The sequence below is a fragment of the Tachysurus vachellii genome, chromosome 7, assembly GCF_030014155.1.
Source record: "Tachysurus vachellii isolate PV-2020 chromosome 7, HZAU_Pvac_v1, whole genome shotgun sequence".
Taxonomy (NCBI): Eukaryota; Metazoa; Chordata; class Actinopteri; order Siluriformes; family Bagridae; genus Tachysurus; species Tachysurus vachellii.
In genome coordinates, this window is record NC_083466.1 from 10,389,230 (window position 1) to 10,411,159 (window position 21,930).

Here is a 21,930-nt window from a genome sequence, read left to right on the forward strand (position 1 = left end):
TGCAAAGGATTTTAAACAAAATATTAAAAATGAACATTTTATTTATGATTATATCCATTTGTCCAATTACATTTGAGCCCCTAAAATTGGGGGACTGTGCATAAAAATGGTTGCAGTTCCTGAACCTTGTACATGATATTATTGTTCAACCCCTTGAATTAAAGCTGAATGTCTGCTCTTCAGATGCATCTTGGCTTTTTCATTTTCATTTTATTCTGGAAAAAGTATGAAAATTATGCCTGTGCCCAAATATATATATATATATATATATATATATATATATATATATATATATATATATATATATATATGGACCAAATATATATATATTTCTTCTAGAATTTATCTCCCATCCCTCCAATAGCAGGGATGATAATACAGAGGTCATTATTTTAAAATAAGTCTCCTTATTGCATTCTTCCAAACTTTTTTAAGACTGGAATTCAACAATGTAATGCAGAATATCATCTCAAAGCTCTGCACCACTTTTCAAGATTCTTGTCTTGTCCTGAATGATGGGATCCAGCATCTGAAATCAATATCTGGTACAGATGTTGCTGTTGGGGAAAATAATTTCCAGTGAGTGCAGGAACATCAAAATTGGACCAGTATGGCCTTGGAAAAGTTCATCCTCAGAATGTATCCTCTTTATTGTTAGAAAGAGTTTGAGAAAAAAATGTTCAAAGGCACATATTAATGTGATGCTGATTGCTGAGAACTTCTAGAACTTATTTTCAGTTCTTTTCAGGCTTCTTATTACATCACAATAAGCAAAATAAATATACGTATATCAACAATTTTCTACACTTTATCGTACCAATAGAAAGGAAGAAAATTGGCCTGAAATCAGTACATTAAGTACATTTCTGTGAGTCGTTTTTATTAATTTTATGTTCTGGGGCATGTTTTAGCATTTCAGCCCTACTTGGTTTTTTCATGGGTTTTGGCACAAATCTTGATTAAGGATCATTCTTATGCTGTCAGGGAACTGAATTTGGAAATTAATATCTATGAATGATTACACTGATTATTTTCCTCCTAAGGGCACTTATCACTTTCAATTTACGTCAGTAGTCATGAGAAAAGCAGCTGTTATATATGAGACACATGCACATGCACTTTTACGATTGCATTTATATAAAAATTTAATTTGATACTGGAACAAATGTACCATAAATTATCATAATGCATCTTTTTGAGTGGCAAATGTGTCAGACACTATGCACTCATTTGAAATTTACTCATCTTGAATTTTTAAATCTGGTACTGTGTGGACTCCACCTCCTATAGGTGTATTAAAATTTGTTGCTGATGTTTGGAATATAAACACATCCCTGCGCCGACTGTTTTTTTTTTCTTCTTTGCATGTTTCTCACAATGCATTTTCTTGTCCTGTATTTGTTTCACATTGGGTTTTTTTTCACTTAATTCCAAAGTCCATCCTTGAATTTCAATCCTGACAAAGAGCTTTTATCATTCCTTATTTTTACTTGTGGTTTATAGTAAATCTGTAGCATCAGAATCTACCAGCTTGACCTTGGTGTCTTTTACAGTATATACTCTTTAAATCATGTTGTGATTTTCACCTACTTTTGAATTTCACCTGGGGGCACCATGGGTGGAAATAATCACACACACATTACTCAGTCATTCACACACTACAGACAATTTATAGATGCCAATCAGCAAATAGTACATGCCTTTGGAGTTGGGAAGAAAACATGAATACCTGGAGGTAACCACTAAAGCATGGGGAGAACATGCAAATTCCATGCAGGATTCAGGAGGTAGGATTCAAACCCCCAACTCGAGAGGTGTGAGGCAAACCTGCTGAACACAAAGCCCTATACAATATGTTTTGTGATATATTTAATGTTATTTTTTCATCAAAGTTTATATTTTTTTTATTCAGAAAAGGTATCGTGGTCATTTCAGGTTTGATTCATGGACCAACTGCTATGTTCATCTGAACAACTGTCTTAAGTCTTTGGTGTTGCAGTGGCTGTTAATTCACTGTGAGCACTGTGCACTAAGGTACAAACAGAATAAATAAAAATATTAGAACAAAAAGCACATACCAATAAAAGGAATATTGAACGTGGTTGAATATATAGATTCTTTGGCACTTGAAAAGTGCCAAAAAAACTGGGGTCTCAAGTTGGAAGAATACTTTGGCTGTCATTGCAGTTCCCACTGGGAGCAGCCTTATACTGTAGCTGCCTACAACCATAAAGCCTAGATGTTATGATATGTTGGATCTCCCTTCTTCTCTGGCAAAAAATAAGAGCACAGTGACAGAGAGAGTGAGAAAACAGACAGAAGAGATCTGACAGGTCATTAGTACAGTTTCAGTCTTTCTCCTCATGTTCTTGCTCACACTATTCATGTTCCTGTCTGGAGAGCACAGCAGAGCCCAGGGACCTTGTCATGCTTCCTCTGCTGTAGAGCTGATTAGGTAATATAGCTAGTAATGAGCTTTCAGAAGCTTCAGCAAACTGCCATAGTACACTTACAAACTGAGGGCCCATTAAAGGCAGACATCCATAACTCTAAGACAGTTTACTACACTAAGTGTAACAATCAAACATTATATATTTTAGTCCTACAATAAAACTATTACATGGTGAAGATTGCACAAGCTCTGTACTTTCATTCTGTGTTGCTGTTCATAGTTATATCTAAATGCTAATGACTTGACTAACCTTAGAAACATCGTATTTATTTTATGATGCCTGGGATCGTCCTAAAGAGAACAAAATGGACATAAGCTGAGTGGGTCATTCACAGCATCAATTTAAACAATGTCACGAGAGAAATGAGCTATATTGCTCTATTCAGGGAAAATTCTTGAAAAAAGGAAGCTTCTGTGTAAGTAAAAGCCAATTCTACTCCAGCATTATTGGCACTCTTGGTAAAGGTGGCTATAAATGGGGTTGTGAAAAAAATGTTTGTGGTTAGTCAGTCAATTCCACTATGACATTATGAAAGATCTATACAAAACCATATGTCACAAATACTGATTGACTGGAATATGATACTATTTCAAGGTTTTCACATCTAGATTCACTCACTGACTTTGCTGTAATGTATGTTTTCTTCTACGGCATGGAGATTTTAAATGAACACCTAGCTGCCTCTGCTAATTGGATAAATTTGAGTCAGGGTTTAATATTTTAGCAGAATAATCAACTCAACACATACAGTACATCCAATGTCATGTGTCTTACCAATATTCCTATGACATTTGTAGACAAGTCAGCCAAACATTCTGATTCCCCTCCGAACTTAGAAAGGTTTAGATTTAGGTTCTTGAGTGGTTGTTGCCAAAATCCTAATAGTGTCATCAAACCATATATCTTTTTGGTAAAATCTGGAACCACTTAGTAAACTTGATGCACTTACATTTATGGATATATGAAAGAAACCTTTTGTTGGTAAAGACATGACATCTAATTATAGATTTGGTGACTTTTTTGGTGGTTGCAAATGTTTTCAGCTTCTGCAAATCTCCAAACATGAACCTTGGGGAAAATTGCCTCTAAACATCTGCATTACTGTGTGTATGTGGAGAAAAATACACTTGCATTGTTTTGCAGACATTTTTGTAAATGCTCGAGTTGTTTTACATTGAAATTATTGTAACCTTTTAATTATTGCAGTAAATATCATTATTTTCAGTCACATAGCTACAGTGTTTTCATAGCCATTTCCTGAAGCTAAACAGATGTATTATTTTGTTTGTGTATTCTTTAATTTCATGATGAGGAATGAAATTTGACCTCTGTGTATTTACCTGCTATTATTATTATTATTATTATTATTATTATTATTATTATTATTATTATTATTATTATTACTGGAATGGCAATAATTGTGAAATGTTTTGTTAAAAAGATGTTGCTTTTTTAGAATTATATAGAGAAATTATTTTTTTATGCCTTCAGTGGAATATTAAGTTTAATACCCTTAATAAAGCATTTTAGTAACCATTTACCCATCTTAACCAAGGCTACCAGTAATTCTGGAGATGTTTAACTACATTATGAGAATATTTTACTCATGTAAAAAAGTTTATGTGAACTTCTATTTGACTTTTTTTTTTTACAAAGAATACAGCATTGTTAATATTTAACATACAACATGTCGATGCATATATTATTGATTTCCAAAATTTCCAGACTTTTAACCTAAATTTTCTTATTTGACTGCCTTGCAAAGATGATGAAATAAGCAGTGTTGTTAAACAGTGGTTACAATATTCAGCCAGGAAAAAAGACTAACATTAGAAGCTAGGATTTTCTTACTTTTGCTCTTTTATGTGCTTATGTCCTTGTCATATTTACCCTTAGGACAACTCAAGAGAAATATCTGCTATGTTTTAGCAAGCTGGGATCTCCGAGAGGTACAAAGAATCTGTTGTTCCTTCCTAAATTATTTGGATGCAGATACATAGCTATACTGTGTCATCCAGCTACAGGTCATTAACACCTCCACAGTTTTGTGCTATCTGGTGTTCCCTTAATGGCCCTAAAGCAAGTCAAGTGGTCAGTGTGTTTCTTAATGAACATTAAAATCTAATTTGCAAAGCGATTTCTTTTCTTTTTTCTTTTCTTTTCTTTTTTTTTTTTTTACCAAAAGATAACGTTTTGCACATTTTTTCTCTTAATAATTATGAACAATTGGGAATTAGCTGTCAAAGATAGTAATACCTAGCAAGCACAGAAAATAGATATGTTTAAAATGCTAAATTATTTTACAAAAAGTAATAGATACATAGGGGATGTGGTAGCCTAGTCGTTAAGGTGTTAGACTAGTGAGTGGAAGGTCATGAGTTTAAATCCCAGGGCCACTAACCTGCCACTAACCCTCAATTGCTCAGCTGGATAAATTAGATAAATGAGATGACTGTACTTGGACACTTCAGATTTTTCTGGTTGTCACAGTTAATTCATAATTAATGTAATGAACTATACCATGGGGTTACTCTGCTGTCTAAAGCAGCAGTTTGAAATGGCAATTAATTGATCCCAAACACACCATATAAATTTACCAACTGTTTAAATGTAATTACAAAATGTATAAGAAGTACATTCTCAAAATGTACTCAAAACAGGCCACAGAATTGGCAAATGACGGGGCAGGATAATTGTGACTAAAATAAAAAAAATAAAATAAAAAAAGCAGCAGCTAGGATTGCTTCAGACATCAGTAAGAATTACCAGATACAACTAGATCACAAACTGTTTAAAACATGCTCAACAAACAGGGTTACATAGAGAGGGAGAGTAAAGCAGTGGAAACCATTCATCAGTCTCAAGAAATGGAACTCAGCAAAAGAACATGGACAGAATGACAGCAGCTTCTGGAGAACTGTCTTATTTTCAGATGAATCCAAATGTAATCTCTATGGATCTGATGGTGTTCATGTGCAGAATGCCAACCAAACTGGATGGAGGTAAAATGTCAAAGCCTGGGGCTGTTTTTCCTGTAGTGGTATTGGTGAGCTTGTGTTTATTGATACCAACACAAACTCAGAGGTGTATAGAGGCATATTGGATGCATACTTGCAGAAATCTGTGAAGACATTATGCAAGTGACAGAAGTGTTTTCTTCTGAAGGATAATGATCCAAATCACACCAGCTGCCATTTTTTGCCAAAACAGAATTTTAGGCTTTGCTTGCCCAAATCCACCAACCCAACACACTCCCTGAGTGCAAGGACAAAAACAAACAGCTTGTTGATGCTCTAGAGTGGATGAAGGTTTTGCTGCTTGAAACTTGAGAAAACCACACAGAAACTAGCTTATTTCTAGCTTAGTTATTAGGATCAAAAACTAAACACTAAAACACTGTAACTTTGTTCTAAAATGATGCCACAATGGACTGTCCAAATACTTTTTTGTCTCACTGTGAACAGTGCATCTGTAATGCTTAGAGTTTTGAACACAATTCATTTTGGGGAAATGTTTAGCCTGAAAAGAGGCTTGTGCTCTCATTCTGTAAAAGAAATGTCACATTTAACATATTTTTAAAATTCAAACAGTTCAGTTCAGTCTATAGATCTGCACATTTACCAGTTTAATAGTAACACCTGTACAAATGCATGCAGTTTTACCCAATTACTTTATGCTGAATGGAAGGCTAAAGGTACTCAAATAACCACTGTTTAAGTTGACTAGTAGAGTGTTTTGGTTTACACATACACATATTCAGAGAGAGAGAGAGAGAGAGAGAGAGAGAGAGAGAGAGAGAGAGAGAGAGAGAGACAGACAGACAGAGAAAGACAGACAGAGAGAGAGACAGAGACAGAGAAAGACAGAGAGAGAGACAAGAAAGACAGACAGAGAGAGAGACAGAGAAAGACAGAGAGAGAGGGGGGGAGAGAGAGAGAGAGAGAGAGAGACAGAGACAGAGACAGAGACAGAGGTTATTCATTTAATTTTAGATTGTGATTTTTATGTCCTCTTCTATAGAGAAATGATGCTGGCGCCCTCTGGTGTTGATTTGTTCTATCATTGGCTTTAATCCATCATTCAGTCAAGATTTCGAGTCTTTTCACACGAACAACAAACGCGCATAATTATTTCAGGATTGTATGTTTGTTCATTTATATTTCTGGTGATAATTTTTAAGTTTGAATGATCAACGTGTCACTTTTACGCACAACTTCAAACACATGACTTTTCTATGTAGTCAGAAAATCACAGGTTTGCCAAAAAAAATAGCCTCAGGTAGTTTAATGAAAAGAAAACCGTTGTGCTATTTTTCCGAAACATCTAGCAATCTTGCTGAGTCTGCGCTTTTAGGACGCAGTCTTCAGAAGAAAGCGCGTCCAGTTCAGGCGAGAGCTGCGCGCACATGCGCACTGGAGCGGGAGCGCACAAAGCAGTAAAGCGCACAGAGGATAATGGGCGTGTGAGTAGCGCGCCGTGAATATTATCCACACCTGATACCAGTGGTAATGCGGTAAGCAGTGCTCGAATTGACCAAAATGAACGTATTTAGACTATTCAGAATTTGACTATGCAGGTTAAATTGTACTGTAACGGTGTATCTCATCATGTATACGTGCTCTGGCAGATTCCTCTGGCTGTGTGAGGATGTGAGGATGCGCTGGAAGAGAAACGGCGCTATAAACAGCCTGTGTATGCGGAATAATAAGGGCTGATTTACTCTGTTATGCAGTTTAATTCTTTTCAACTTATGGATACATGAAAATGACTGAACTCATGAAATATGGTTTGGCATTTCTAGTTTTACACAAAGCCTTGTAAGCTTCAAACGAGGGCTGTTTTATGAGGTATGTATGAGGCTAGGATGCTATTATAAATGTAAAGCCTATGGATTTTGTCTTAAAACGCCAAACAAACATTTTATAGGACTTTAAATGTATTTTTTTAAGACAGTAATAATAATAAAAATAATAATAATAATGATGATGATGATGATGATGATGATGATGATGATGATAGAAATAATAATAATAATAATAATAATAATAATAATAATAATAAGTTGCTGATTTATTCACAAAATATTTTGCCCTATTGCTGTAAAGTCTTTTTTAATTTGGAAAATAACAGGTCGTAATGTTTGGAAATTGTTGTAAGAGGCGTGCATATGCATGTGTATGTTGTGGTTGTGCTCAGCTGCTGTGCTGTAATTGATCTCAATGGATTTTCGTTATTTGCTAAATGCCTGCTGTGTATTCTGGCATGCAGGCCTTTTTTTCCGGACTAGTCCCAGAGGACAGCTGCTTAAATGAATTAATAGTGTTACAGCTTGCAGAGTTTCTGCCTGTTTTAATTGCAGTACGTTCATCTGTACAGTTAGACTACAACCAACCAGCAAAGTACGATTACACGTTCTGCTTTTATAAATAAGACAGCGTCTTGCATTTGGATTGTGTTTCCTATTTGTATATCTAATCAGATCCAATGTATCTTGATTTATTGAGTCATTTTTTTATTTATAAAAACCATGCATTATTATTATTGTGTTGTAGCTCATGGGGTCCGAGCAGGTGGAGATGGGGAAATGTCCAGAACAGGACACTGGAAATGCCGTCCAGACGCATATGGCTTCTTCCAACAAAGATATGCAGGACAACGTAAATAGGTACACTCTCGGTTGGCTCAATGCACCTCCAAATGCTTGCTGCTTCTGTTGGTGCTGTTGCTGTAGCTGCTCCTGGTAAGAACCCTAAACATTTTGCACAACCCTAGATGGCACGACATACATTTGTTTATAATACAAACTACCGGGCCTGTAGATTAGACACAATTGATTGCACACAGAGGCTGCACTCAAGTCAGTTCACTTAAAAATCTAGAGTGAGTAGAGACTTCACACTAGGCAGACAAGCACATTTGTTCAAGCTAGCTGATTTAATCTTGTTTTTTGTTGCAGTAGCTTTTGGCAAAGTTTGTTTTTTTAAGTCATAAAAACTGTTGGTCTGTGGTGAATATGTATGCTGTGTTTTTTTATTTACTGTGTACCCTGTTGTAAACTATATAAACTGTGTATGAGTGTTAAGGAGTGTGTCAGAATTAGGTTCAGGTGTGCTTTATTAAGTTTACTAGAAGGACTATATGTTTACATGATAGTCCCAGTGGAGCTTTACACAGTGGGATACTGCTTATACTAATGTTTGTACAGTGTACAAAAAGAGGAAAAAACATGTTGTTACATCACACTCATGTATGTAGTCTTACAGTAAGACCTTCTAAGGCAGAGGCAGAAAAGATTCAGAAGATAAATGAAAAACAAATTGAAGCAACAGTTCAGGAACCGTAAGTACCATAATATATATATATGTGTGTGTGTGTGTGTGTGTGTGTGTGTGTGTGTGTGTGTGTGTGTGTGTGTGGATGTTTTTTGTTTACATGATACTATAACTCTAATTGACCAACAATCTGCCTCTAATGTAATAATAACTCTATTACATATTATTATTATTATTATTATTATTATTATTATTATTATTATTATTTTAATACTGTTTCAATATTGTGCACTCAAGGGAAAGTTTATCACCGGGCCCAAGTTAATGTCATGTCTTACCAAATCTATATCTATTAATGTCATGTCTTACCAAATCTACTATATTTTATTCCCTGCAACATCTTTTCAGCACTGGAGCAATAAGTAAAACATTTTTGGAGTAAAAAGCAGTGCAGTAAAATAATTAATAGTTAATCAATATCTATACAAAATCAGATCCAAATCAGTGTTTCCTTGTGTTAAACCACAAATTCATCACTCTGAGAAAGTAGTCTCATGTCTGAAAAGATTAATTAGGCTGATTTTGTTTTGTGTTATTAAATGTTCTAAATAAAAAAACGTAAACTTGTGACCCTTACAAACACAAACATGCTACGGATACACTAGTATTTATTTGTACTATGCTATTTTGGCTTTACAGAGCTGCTCCATCACTAGAGGAGACACAATCATGGGCAAAATCATTCGAACACTTGATTAAGAGCCCGAATGGCCGGAACAGTTTCCGTCATTTCCTTAAGAGTGAGTTCAGTGAGGAAAACCTGTTGTTCTGGCTGGCCTGTGAGGATCTAAAGAAAGAGACCAACAGAACTGTAGTGGAACAGACTGTTAAGCAAATATATGAGGACTACGTCTCTGTGCTGTCACCTAGAGAGGTATATGTACACCCAAAACACACACTGACACAAATGGGTTTATTAATTGGAGTTACAATAATATTATAAGTAGCATTGTTATTCCTTGTACGTTTTGCTGCCTGTTGTGTGTTCAACTAGGTGAGTCTGGATTCCCATGCACGGGAGGTGATTAGCAAGAACATGCTGAACCCGTCCTCTCAAACCTTTGATGAGGCACAGCAGCAAATATACACACTCATGCAACGAGACTCATATCCTCGCTACATGAGCTCCAGTGTTTATGCAGACCTTATTGCAAGTTTGGAAACAGCTAAAACAGAAGAGTCCTAACACACATGCACATACAGAGCATTGATCTATCTAGAGCTCTATCTATATAACTGTCTCTCTCTCTCTCTCTCTCTCTCTCTCTCTCTCTCACACACACACACACACACACACACACACACACTCACACACTCTATCTTTTTGTCTGTATCTCATTCTCACTATCAGACTACATTCATACGCCATTTTACACTGCCCCTTGACCACACTCATTTTCCAGTGTCCTGATGTACTGTTACATTGTTCTGGACTTTTGTAACACTTTGAGTCCACTAAGTTATTAGTTAGTGGTTAAACGGAAAACAACAGTATCTGGCTCTGATTTTAGCGTTGGAAGGATTGTATATAAATATTTAAATGAGATAAAGATATATTTGAATATTTGTCTGCCTCTGGTGTGCAACAGGTACTGAAATGGCAGATGAACACTTGTGCCTTGCTATAAATACAGAGAATCTATATTAGGATATATATAACAAATCAATTATAGTAGAACAGAACAAAAGTAATGACTACATTTAAAACATTACAATTTATGTACGTCTCTTTCACACACTCTCTCTCTCTCTTTCACACACACGCACACGCACACACACACACACATACACACACTCACACACACACACACACACACACACACACACACTATAGAACATCTGAAATAGGACTTGGACCAATAAAGTTAAGTTTTGTGATTTATTTATTACTACATGCATGTTTTTGAAGTTCAGAGGATGCATTTGATATGTTCACTTGTGTATACCGGGATAAACTGTATAAAGATATATACATCAATAATAAAGCACAAATATTTGTCAGTAAGTCTATGTACTATTTGATATATATTTTCGAATCTTCCACTGAATACAAATGAACTACAAGCTAGAAGTTCTCAACACTGGTGTTAAGAAGGAGATCAGTGGTCCAAACCTGGCCCAAAATTAAGTGACTTTATTTTCAGTTCTTTTATATGCTGCACATCTTTTGTGTAATTGAAATCTAAAGGATAGGTACTGAATATAATATTATTTTAAAGATTATGCACAACTATTAAAAGACTGGCATCTTGGCACTGTTCTTGTACCTGCCATCACTAGCAGGTTACTTGACATAAAAAACGTGTTTTCAAAGAAATTTCAGGATAGAAATGACTTTATCCATCATACTAAATGATTGTCTCTTTAAAATGTTTTTTTTACAACCCAGTGTTTTTTTTTTTACAACCCAGGTGATAGGGAGGCTACAATTATACAAATAATCACTCTTTACAGAAGTGATGAGCAGAAAAGCATTTCAGAACACATCTTCAAGCATTGAGGCAGATGTGCTAAAGCAGCAGTAGGTTCCACATCGGGTTCTACTCTGGTTTACGAAGCATAGGATTCTAAAGCTACATTCAAGATTATATCTATCTGTATTCTGTTTGATGCAAACATTCTGTATCTGCATAGTTAATGCATAATGCTGCCACATGATTGGCTGAGTGGATAAATATATGCACAATCAGGGGTGCAAATGTTCCTATTAAAGCATGTTATGTTATAATAGCATGACAGGATGCCGAAAGAGGAGCTATGGTACTGTATGGGGATGTCAGGAGTGGCAGAGAAGTATGTCAGAATAGTTCAGGATAAGTATGAGAGGAGTATGACAGCAGTGAGATGTGCTGGAGGTCAGAGAGAGGAGTTCAAGGTGGAGGTGGGGCTACATCAAGGATCGGCTTTGAGTCCGTTCTTGTTTGCTATGGTGATGGACAGGTTGATAGATGAAGTCATACAGAAATCTCTGTGGACAATGTTTGTGGATGACATTGTGATCTGTAATGAGAGTAGAGAGCAGGTGGAGGATCACCTGGAATGGTGGAGGGCTGCTCTGGAAAGAATAGAAAATGAAAGTCAGCCATAGTAAGACAGAATACATGTGTTTAAGAAGAACAGTGAGGTTACAGGGGGCTGAGGTCAAAAAGGTACAGGAGTTTAAGTATTTGGGGTCAACCGTTCAATGTGACTGGGAGTGTGGAAAAGAGGTGAAGAGGCGAGTGCAGACGGGTTAGAGGGGGTGGAGAAAACTGTCAGGAGTGTTGTGTGACAGAAGAGTGTCAGCAAGAATCAAAGGAAAGGTGTACAAGATAGTAGAGGGAGCAGCTTTGCTGTATGTGTTAAGAGACTGTAGCAGTGAGGAAAAGACATGAGGCAGAGATGGAGATAGAAGAGATGAGGATGCTGAGGTTCTCTTTAGGAGTGATGAGGATGGACAGGATTAGGAACAAGCACATCAGAAGAAGTGGTAGCTCGGTGGTAGCAGTGTTGGACTACTGATCAGAAGGTCATGAGTCGAATCCCTGTGCCACCAAGCTGCCACTCTTGGGCCCCTGAGCAAACCCTCAATTGCTCAACTGTATAAATGTCATATACATAAGTCAATTGCCGTAAATGTAAGGGACAGTGCAAATGAGATGGTTTGGACATGTACAGTGGAGGGAGATGATTATATTGGTAGAAGGATGTTGGAGATGGAGCTGCCAGGTAAGAGGTCAAGAGGAAAAACAGAGGAGATATATGAATGTGTTAAATGAGGACATGAAGTTAATTGGTGCAAGAGTAGAGGACGCTGAGTAAAGAGTTACGTGGAAACAGATGATTCGCTGTGGCGACCCCTTACAGGAAAAGCCAAAAGTAAAAAAAGAAGAAAATGTTACATTAGTATATTATAAATAAAGATGATATATAAAAACGTGTTAAACCAATAGCTAAAATCTGTGTATACAGTACAGAACCTTCCACATACATAATCAAAGCTAGTACAAGGCATGTCTTTTATTGTATAATTTTGTCAACAGAAACCTATTGTTTCTGTATAATCACACAGGTTATTTCACTGAGCTAGTCCCAAAACTAATGTTCAAAATGCTCAAAGCAAAACACCACAAGGCCAAAGGTTACTATGACCGGTTAATTTGTCTTAGCTCGATCATTGCTTTTAAGCTCACAGTACTCCTCAACCTAGTCGAGACTCTGTAGATATTTTCCCTTCTTTATCAAACACACATTTCACACATCAGGAAGTGCCAGTTTATTGAGTGATTTAATTAATCATGTTAAAGCAAGAAAAACTAACAAAATATGCAGGGTATGAGTATACCAGAACAAGAACTGAGAACCATTGTACTGTCTTGAATTTGCACAAGTTCAAGATCAGGATTAGTCCAGAATTTGGATTTGGTTGTTTTGTCGTCAGTTCAGTCAAATGACAAGACATTAGCTGGAAAGGGCTTGTAGCCACTGATCAACACAATGGATCATTAAGGCGTTGTTGATTAGTCAATGGGAGGTAGCTGCTTCTCAATGAATTGTTTTATATCCACCATTTCCTGTTGAGCAGAAAGAAAAAAAAAAAGGGTTGGTTATGAATCTACTAAAGCTATTCCTCCAATTTTAATACATATAGCATTAACTAAACAAAGTTCAAGAAAAAAGCAGACACTGTTTCATTCATTTGGGGACAGACCTCTGGGCAGGCGCTGTGGGGCATCCCAGGATATGTTTTGAAGGTGATGCTGTTAGGATTCAGCATGGTCTTAAGCTTCTCCACCGTAAGACGCCCAAAGATCAAAGGAACCAGAGGATCTGCTTCACCGTGACACTGTAGCACTGGTATATCCTTATTAGTGCCAATCGCTGACTATACAGGTAAATAGAGAGAGAGAGAGAGAGAGAGAGAGAGAGAGAGAGAGAGAGAGAGAGAGAGAGAGAGAGAGAGAGAGAGAGAGAGAGAGAGAGAAATATAAATACATCTAAATTTAGATGGGTTCATCCACCCACTAGCAGCAGAATGGTGAGAAAGGAGAAATATACACAGAAATGTACTCTATACCTTTGAGAGCGAGTTCCTGAGAGGCAGCCAGCAGCTTAGAGCAACAACACCAGCAAGTTTCTGATGGGTCTTTAGAGCCGTATAAAGTGATAGTGCACCACCCTAAAAACACACATTTTATATATTTATAGTTTATACTTTTTTATACAATTTTGTTGTGTTGCAGCCTGATACTACAATGGTTCAAATTAATTTTGTTTCTCATAATTCTACACTCAGTACCCCATAATGACAGACTGAAAACAAAGTGAAAACAGAATTCTAAAAATGTCTGTAAATTTATTAAAAGGAAAAAAAATTAACCCTGCGATGGGTTGGCACTCCATCCAGGGTGTATCCTGCCTTGATGCCCGATGACGCCTGAGATAGGCACAGGCTCCCCGTGACCCGAGGTAGTTCGGATAAGCGGTAGAAGATGAATGAATGAATGAATGAATGAAAAAAAATTAAATATTGCATGTACATATCTGCAAATTCACCCAAGCTTGGTCAGGTTGTATGGGGACAGTAGGTGGGCAGCCATTTTCAGGTCACTCCAGAGATGTTCAATACAGTTCAAGTCAGGGCTCTGGCTTAGCAACTCTATAACATTCATAGAGTTGTGTCTAAACTACTCCTGTGTTGTCTTGGCTGTGTGTTTATGGTCATTGTCATGTTGGAAGATGAACCTTCGGTCAGAGGTCCTGAGCGCTGTGGTTTTTACTGAGGATATTTCTGTATTTTGCTCCATTCAGCTTTCCCTCAACTCTGAACAGTCTCACAGTCCCTGCTGCTGAAAAACACCCCCAAAGTATGATGCTGCCACCACCATGCTTCACTGTTGAGATGGCATTGGGCAGGTGATTGAGCAGTTATTGGGCAGTGGTATTGGGCAGCTGTGCCTGGATTCCTCCAGACCTAATGTTTAGAATTTAGGCCAAACAGTTTAATCTTCGTTTCATCAGACCAGAGAATCTTGTTCCTCACAGTATGAGAGTGCGTCAGGTGGTTTTTTTGCAAACTCCATGCGGGCTTTCATGTGTTTTGCACTGAGGAGAATCTTCAGTCTAGCCACTCTTCCTTAAAGCCCAGATCGGTGGAAGGCTGCAGTGATGGTTGTCCTTCTGGAACTTTGTTCCGTCTCCACACAGGATTTCTGTAGCTCAGTCAGAGTGACCATCGGGCTCTTGGATACCTCCTAGAGTCCTGGTTCAATTTAAGAATTATGGAGGCTGCTGTGCTCTTGGAAATCTTCAGTGTAACCAAAAATTTTTTTAGCCTTCCCCAGATCAGTGCCTTGCAACAATCCTGTCTCTGGGCCCTGCAGGTTTTTCCTTTGATCTCATGGCTAGGTTTTTGCTCTGATATGCATTGTCAGCTGTGAGGCCTTCCAAGAAGAGGCGAGTGCCTTTCCACATAATGTCCAATCAGTTTAATTTTCCACAGGTGGGCTCCACTCGAGGTGTAGAATCATCTCAGCAACGATCAAGAGAAATGGGAGGCATCTGAGCTAAAGGGTCTTTGCAAGGCGTCCAAATACTTATGTACATGTGATATTTCAGTTTTTTCCTCTTTCATACATTTGCAAACATTTCTAGAATTCTGTTTTCAGTATTTCAGCACTGTAAATACACACATACATACAGTGCACACAAAAAGCATAGAGATTAAATCAAGAACATACTACAAGTATCATGAATGAGAATTTAATTAGCAAACAAATCTGTTTCATTCACAAACCATTCACAGAATTAATAATTACTTTTTGCAGTATTTAAATTTCACACATTTTCTCACCTGTGAGAAGCCACCCAATACGATGCGATGAGACGGAATTCCGTTCTTTACCTCCTGATCGATCAAAGCATTGACTGCAAAAGATAATAGAACATATCGCACTTAAAACATGTAGAAGAATGTTTTCACCTTTCATTAAAACATTGAAGATGTACCCACTGCTTTCTGCAGCCTTTTTAATCCCAGTCTCATCCTCCTCTGCATCTGGACCCAACCCAATGATATCAAACCTGTGATATAGGACACAAATCATATAATTAACCTGAACAGTGACTGGTTCTGAGAACTGGGTCAATGAGGTACAATTCCAAATCACTTATACTTACCAGGAAGGCATTGCCATGTTCATGTTAAGGGTAACTGGCATTACTGGTCTGGCATAATCCATGAAAGAAAGAAATAGAAAAGAAAATGAAATAACAACCTTGGAAATATATTTTAGGAATATGCTTGTATGTGATAATATTAAGCATTGTACATACGCGTGAGGGCAAATGTACTTGACATAAGGGGTCCTGATCCCAGCCATAGCCTCAGCCCAGCCATGTCTAATTTGAATAATGGCAAGTAATAGTTATATCAGTGTGGCAACTTAATTTTATTAATTCACACTTAACTCACAGGTGTGCACATCTTACCCTGTATCTCCCAGGCCATGGAGGAAGATTACCTGGGAATTTAAGCAAATATCCATGTCACTGCTAATTACTATAAAACAACATTTATAATTCTCTCACTATTGCACAGTAAGATCTAGGTGTCGACACTTTTTTAATAACAAAATATCTACAATATCTAATATCTGCACGTAGTGGCCTATTCATCAGATTAACCCATCATATACAGTATAGTGTTTAACATGTGCAATTATCGACTGTAGCATATTTCAGGCTAAGCACAGATTCTCAGCTAATCTATAAGCCCTGCATCACCAGATAAAAATATTTCATTTAGATGAGTGTATGCTGCTGGTAAAGGTGTTTCAGATAGATTATCATTTCTGTACTTTTTAAACACTGTCTACTTAGTGGGTACAGTGTTTTCTTGGAAGGTTTTCTATTTATTTTGGAACATGACTGCAGGGATTGCTCATTCATTCACAAGAGCATTAGTGAGGCCATGCAGTGACGTTGAGTGAGGAGTTTTATTGGACACAGTCTGTGTTGTGCTACGCTGACACATAGAGGTTATCGAAATGAACAGAGCGAATTCATTTTCAACTAAAGCTGGCGACTTCTAGCGACATAATGTCGATGGCTGATGTGGTGACAAAAGGTAAGAAATGTTCAACTTTATGCAAATCTGTGCAGGCCACAAGTTCTTCCACTTCAACCTTGACAACCTTGTCTTCATGGACCATGGAGGGAAATTGGAATGGTACAGCATACACACAGTATACAGCATACAAGACATTATACATAATTGTGTGCTTCCAATTTTGTGCCAATGGTTTAGAAGCACCATATATGGGCCTGATGGACTGGTGTCAATAGAGATTAATGGATATAGGTATAGTGCAGAGGTATTCAACTAAAATTTAAAGAGGTCCAGTAAGAGAAAATTTCTTGACGCAAAGGCCTGGAAGATCAAAATGTCTAACTAGTTAATGTGATATATATTTAAGTAGCCTAGTAGTATCAACATCTGCAAGCAATCAATACCTGACTGTCAAATCAAATAAATTCAGTACAATTCAAAATCCTTTTGACAATATTTATTGTCACATAACATAGAACTGAACATAGGTATCATTGTAGATATGTATAACCTTCTCTCATTAAATAAATAAAAGTAAGGCTACATTTCAAAATAAGAGAAAATAAATAAAATGTGAAAATTGTGTATGTTTAAATAAAGTGCTTAACTTTCTCTTTTATATATCAGTGAGAGAGCTGAGCTCTAGCTTGGCTTGGCTTAGGGATAAACCTGGGCTTGGGTTAGGGTTAAACCTGGGCTTGGGTTACGGTTAGGGTTAAACCTGGGCTTGAATGGAGTCAGGGCCGCTCTCATACACATGTGGAGGTGCTCATTAGTGAGCCTGGAACGATATTTAATTTTGATTATGTTCATTGTAGAGAAAGCTGCCTCGCAGTCGTATGTATAGGGCTACTTTCCTCAGACCTGGGAAAGCTGTCTCAGGGACGCTGTCTTCAGATTTGAGTGGATATGTTTGTTCAAATCCTTTGTTTTGTTTCATAATGGTGTTTCACATTGCCACTTTTAATAAGTGCCACGGTTTCTGAACATATGAGACACACTGGTTTAGTGTGAAGTGGGAAGTATGAACAGAAATGAGTCTGTCCATTCTGGATTAAATGCTCTATTTTTGCTGTCCACTTTTCTTTTTTTGGAGAGCGCCATTTGTTCTTTATCTCCCTTTCTTCGTCTCACTCATCTGTTTCTCTCCCTTTCTCCGTCTTACTCGACTGTTTCTCTCCCTTTCTCCATCTCACTCGACTGTTTCTCTCCCTTTCTCCATCTCACTCGACTGTTTCTCTCCCTTTCTCCATCTCACTCGACTGTTTCTCTCCCTTTCTCCATCTCACTCGACTGTTTCTCTCCCTTTCTCCGTCTCACTCGACTGTTTCTCTCCCTTTCTCCGTCTCACTCGACTGTTTCTCTCCCTTTCTCCGTCTCACTCGACTGTTTCTCTCCCTTTCTCCGTCTCACTCGACTGTTTCTCTCCCTTTCTCCGTCTCACTCGACTGTTTCTCTCCCTTTCTCCGTCTCACTCGACTGTTTCTCTCCCTTTCTCCGTCTCACTCGTCTGTTTCTCTCCCTTTCTCCATCTCACTCGACTGTTTCTCTCCCTTTCTCCGTCTCACTCGACTGTTTCTCTCCCTTTCTCCGTCTCACTCGACTGTTTCTCTCCCTTTCTCCGTCTCACTCGTCTGTTTCTCTCCCTTTCTCCGTCTCACTCGTCTGTTTCTCTCCCTTTCTCCGTCTCACTCGTGTTTCTCTCCCTTTCTCCGTCTCACTCGTGTTTCTCTCCCTTTCTCCGTCTCACTCGTGTTTCTCTCCCTTTCTCCGTCTCACTCATCTGTTTCTCTCCCTTTCTCCGTCTCACTCGACTGTTTCTCTCCCTTTCTCCGTCTCACTCGTCTGTTTCTCTCCCTTTCTCCGTCTCACTCGTGTTTCTCTCCCTTTCTCCGTCTCACTCGTGTTTCTCTCCCTTTCTCCGTCTCACTCGTGTTTCTCTCCCTTTCTCCGTCTCACTCGTGTTTCTCTCCCTTTCTCCGTCTCACTCGTGTTTCTCTCCCTTTCTCCGTCTCACTCGTGTTTCTCTCCCTTTCTCCGTCTCACTCGTCTGTTTCTCTCCCTTTCTCCGTCTCACTCGACTGTTTCTCTCCCTTTCTCCGTCTCACTCGTCTGTTTCTCTCCCTTTCTCTGTCTAACGCGACTGTTTCTCTCCCTTTCTCCGTCTCACTCATCTGTTTCTCTCCCTTTCTCCATCTCACTCGACTGTTTCTCTCCCTTTCTCCGTCTCACTCGACTGTTTCTCTCCCTTTCTCCGTCTCACTCGTCTGTTTCTCTCCCTTTGTTTTCTACATGTATCGCTATCTTTCTTTCACGTGTAACTTTACTCTAATTCTCTCTCACCTGTCTTGCACTGTTGAGTCGCAGTGTTTACTTCAGTAATGCACAGACTTGATTGGCTGAGTGGTATCACGTGGGATGGTTTAACTCGCATGCAATTGGTCTGTGCGTTTGCACTACCGCTACCGTAAAGCTGCGCCGATTAAATTAGAAGCGCTTCGTCAAGTTTTAAATCGTAAACTTTTGTTTTGTCTGTAGGTCCGGGGGCGGATTGGACAGCTTCTGGGTCCAGACCCGGACCGCGGTCCGCCTGTTAGTGACCTATGATGTAGAGTGTATATATCAAGTAAGTTTTTTCTGGTGACATGACAACATACCTTTACTACATTCCAATACAGAAGTGCAGACCAACCCCACTCCAACCCCACCAGCTCCACCTTTTGTCAGGTGTGTGTGTGTGTGTGTGTGTGTGTGTGTGTGTCTTACCGCCGCTGTAGCTTTGCGGGCGGCCGGCACAATGGAGGGAAGCGGCACGGACATGTTATTACCGCACATATACCGGAGATCAGGATGACTTTCAGTAGGAGAATAAACATGTACCCACGCCGACACCCACGCTGTGTCTCCTGCAAATAAGGACTGTGGTTTCTAATGCAAAAAAAGACAAAATCACATAAACTAAACTATTATAATTCAGTAAACCTTTTTCTCCTTTTGCACCTTAATCTAGTTTAGAGCCATGTAGATAGATCCTACAGCGCGTAAACCCTATATACAGACTCTAAAACAGCTCTCCGTTCAGCTCTAATCTTACATGGATATGTCTTAAATACGGTACCTGAATCAAAAGCCTGATCCGGGATCAGCACTCTAGGGGTGTGGCGTTTTGGACCAACCATATACCCTTCACTCCAAACTGACACAGGAAGTTCTGCCTTTTATGACGCATCATCTATGTGAACTCGGATTGGTGGAAGTTTATTATAACGCAGAGTCCGCCAGCTGCTATTGGTTCATCAAATACCGATAAGTTTGTGTTGGTGTGTAGTGTGTAGTTGTAGCTACATGTAGACCTGAAATTTGGTGACTTTTCCTAAATTAACTGAAAATGAAGAAAGATTTAAAAAAAAATCCAATCACTTAGTATTTGTTCACTTCTGTGTTGTGCAGGTTCTTATCATCTTCCATTTTTATCCTTATGTAATAATTAAATAACAGATTTAAATGGGGAAATATCAAAACTTTGAAAAAAATAAGCAAAAAAAAACCTTTCCCTTCAGGTATATCTGATCTTTTTCCATAGCAATGGTCAAATGTGTTAAGGCGAAGCGACTAAAGGTTCAGTGTTAAAATATATGTAGATTTTCTATTTTTCTTGTATTTCAGTGATATTTTTATCTTTAAAGGAAGATTTTAGTGGAATACTTTTGCTGATGTGACCGGAGGCGTTAGGAAAGAACGAACACACTCCTGACCATGTGGATAATTATATAATAATAATAATAATAATAATAATAATAATAATAATAAAAAGGTAAAGTGTTGACAATGTTTAAGGGACGCTTTTTGACAACGTGAAACAGTAAAGTTACAACATGGCATATTTACATTACCAGAATTTGGCATATGCCCTTATCTAGAGCAACTTACATAATCTAATTTTTATATATATTTATAACTGAGCATTAAGGGCCTTGCTCAGAGGCCCAATAGTGGCAGCTTGGTGAACCTGGGATCAAACTCATAACCTACCGATTGGTAGCCCAAGACCTTAACCACTAATCTACCACACACCCAATATGTGTTTATTGTTTGGACAAGAAAGTGCGGAGGCAGTTACAGGGGGCCTTGACAATGTCCCCAGGTTAACTTTGTAACACTGTGCACAAGGTGGAACAAATCACCCCAGATGGGTTGCATGAGACACCATGAACACACATTCACACACGGGTAATTTGGCGTAGAGAATCCATCAACATGCATGTGTTTTGAAGAGTGGGAGAAAGCTTGAGAACCCAGAGGATAAACTGGAATAAATTTAAAAAAGTATATAAGGAAATATCCAATAAGAATGATAAACATGCACTAAGAGGGTCCTAGGAGGCAGTTAACTTTTCATCGCCTGTGTGGGGGAAAAGCTGCTCTTGTGTCTGGATGCTCTTGTGCTCATTGCTTTCTGATCCCGGACATGTGCAGCAGTTTAAAGAGGCTGTGGGCAGTGTGAGTGAGGTCTGAAATGATTTTTCTCATTCTGTAAGTGTAGAGTTCCTGGAGAGTGTGATTCGCTCAGCAGACTGGACTTTCTGTTGTAGAATTCTTATGTCTGATTTGGGTAGTGAAACAAAACTAGACCATTAGTGATCTGCACAGAACAGACTCAATGGCAGCTAAAGAAAACTGGGTCAGAAGCTCCTGTGGCAGGTTGAATGTTTTCAACCTTCATGTACGTATTTACTGTCAGAGTTTAGCATGTTGATATAGCACCAACTCATTATGGATTATCTTCCTCCTAGGGTGCATCCCTTTTTTTTTTAGTAATTTCTTGCATTTTTAATATTATACTTCTTATAGTTATTGGTATTGTTATGAAAGTGCAAAAGCACATAATTATGCATATGTTATTTATTGATATCAAACACCTTTTCACAGGGATCCTATTTATTCGATACTTTTTCTTTCCTACTGCGCAGTGGGGATGTAGCTCAGTGGTAGAGCGCATGCTTTGCATGTATGAGGCCCCGGGTTCAATCCCCGGCATCTCCACAAGGTCAACATG

General features: G+C 38.2%; 2 protein-coding genes and 1 non-coding gene across 6 annotated transcripts; 2 read left to right on the forward strand and 1 right to left on the reverse strand.

Annotated features, from left to right (window-relative positions):
- Positions 1-6,893: 6,893 nt before the first annotated feature.
- Positions 6,894-10,727, forward strand: LOC132847930 (regulator of G-protein signaling 20). Its single transcript, XM_060873425.1, has 5 exons — positions 6,894-6,966; positions 8,006-8,193; positions 8,709-8,792; positions 9,425-9,659; positions 9,780-10,727. The coding sequence occupies exons 2-5, from the start codon at positions 8,009-8,011 to the stop codon at positions 9,969-9,971; spliced, it is 696 nt and encodes a 231-aa protein (XP_060729408.1). The 5' UTR covers positions 6,894-6,966; positions 8,006-8,008; the 3' UTR covers positions 9,972-10,727.
- Positions 10,728-13,025: 2,298 nt separating this feature from the next.
- Positions 13,026-20,101, reverse strand: lypla1 (lysophospholipase 1). 4 transcript variants are annotated; one of them, XM_060873428.1, is made up of 10 exons: positions 19,993-20,101; positions 19,641-19,802; positions 16,256-16,287; positions 16,100-16,165; positions 15,944-15,991; positions 15,777-15,847; positions 15,618-15,691; positions 13,842-13,943; positions 13,476-13,649; positions 13,026-13,338 (listed from the first exon to the last, which is right to left on the reverse strand). In XM_060873428.1, exons 2-10 carry the CDS (start codon positions 19,707-19,709, stop codon positions 13,285-13,287), a joined length of 690 nt encoding a protein of 229 aa, XP_060729411.1. In that variant the 5' UTR covers positions 19,710-19,802; positions 19,993-20,101; the 3' UTR covers positions 13,026-13,284. The 4 variants fall into 4 exon arrangements, with proteins under 4 accessions (XP_060729411.1, XP_060729409.1, XP_060729412.1 ...); XM_060873426.1 differs by having other exon boundaries at positions 19,641-19,780; positions 19,993-20,088; XM_060873429.1 differs by lacking the exon at positions 19,993-20,101 and adding an exon at positions 19,875-19,988 and having other exon boundaries at positions 19,641-19,780.
- Positions 20,102-21,845: 1,744 nt separating this feature from the next.
- trnaa-ugc (transfer RNA alanine (anticodon UGC)) lies at positions 21,846-21,917 on the forward strand. Its single transcript has one exon. It is a non-coding gene; the product is annotated as a tRNA-Ala (tRNA).
- Positions 21,918-21,930: the final 13 nt, after the last annotated feature.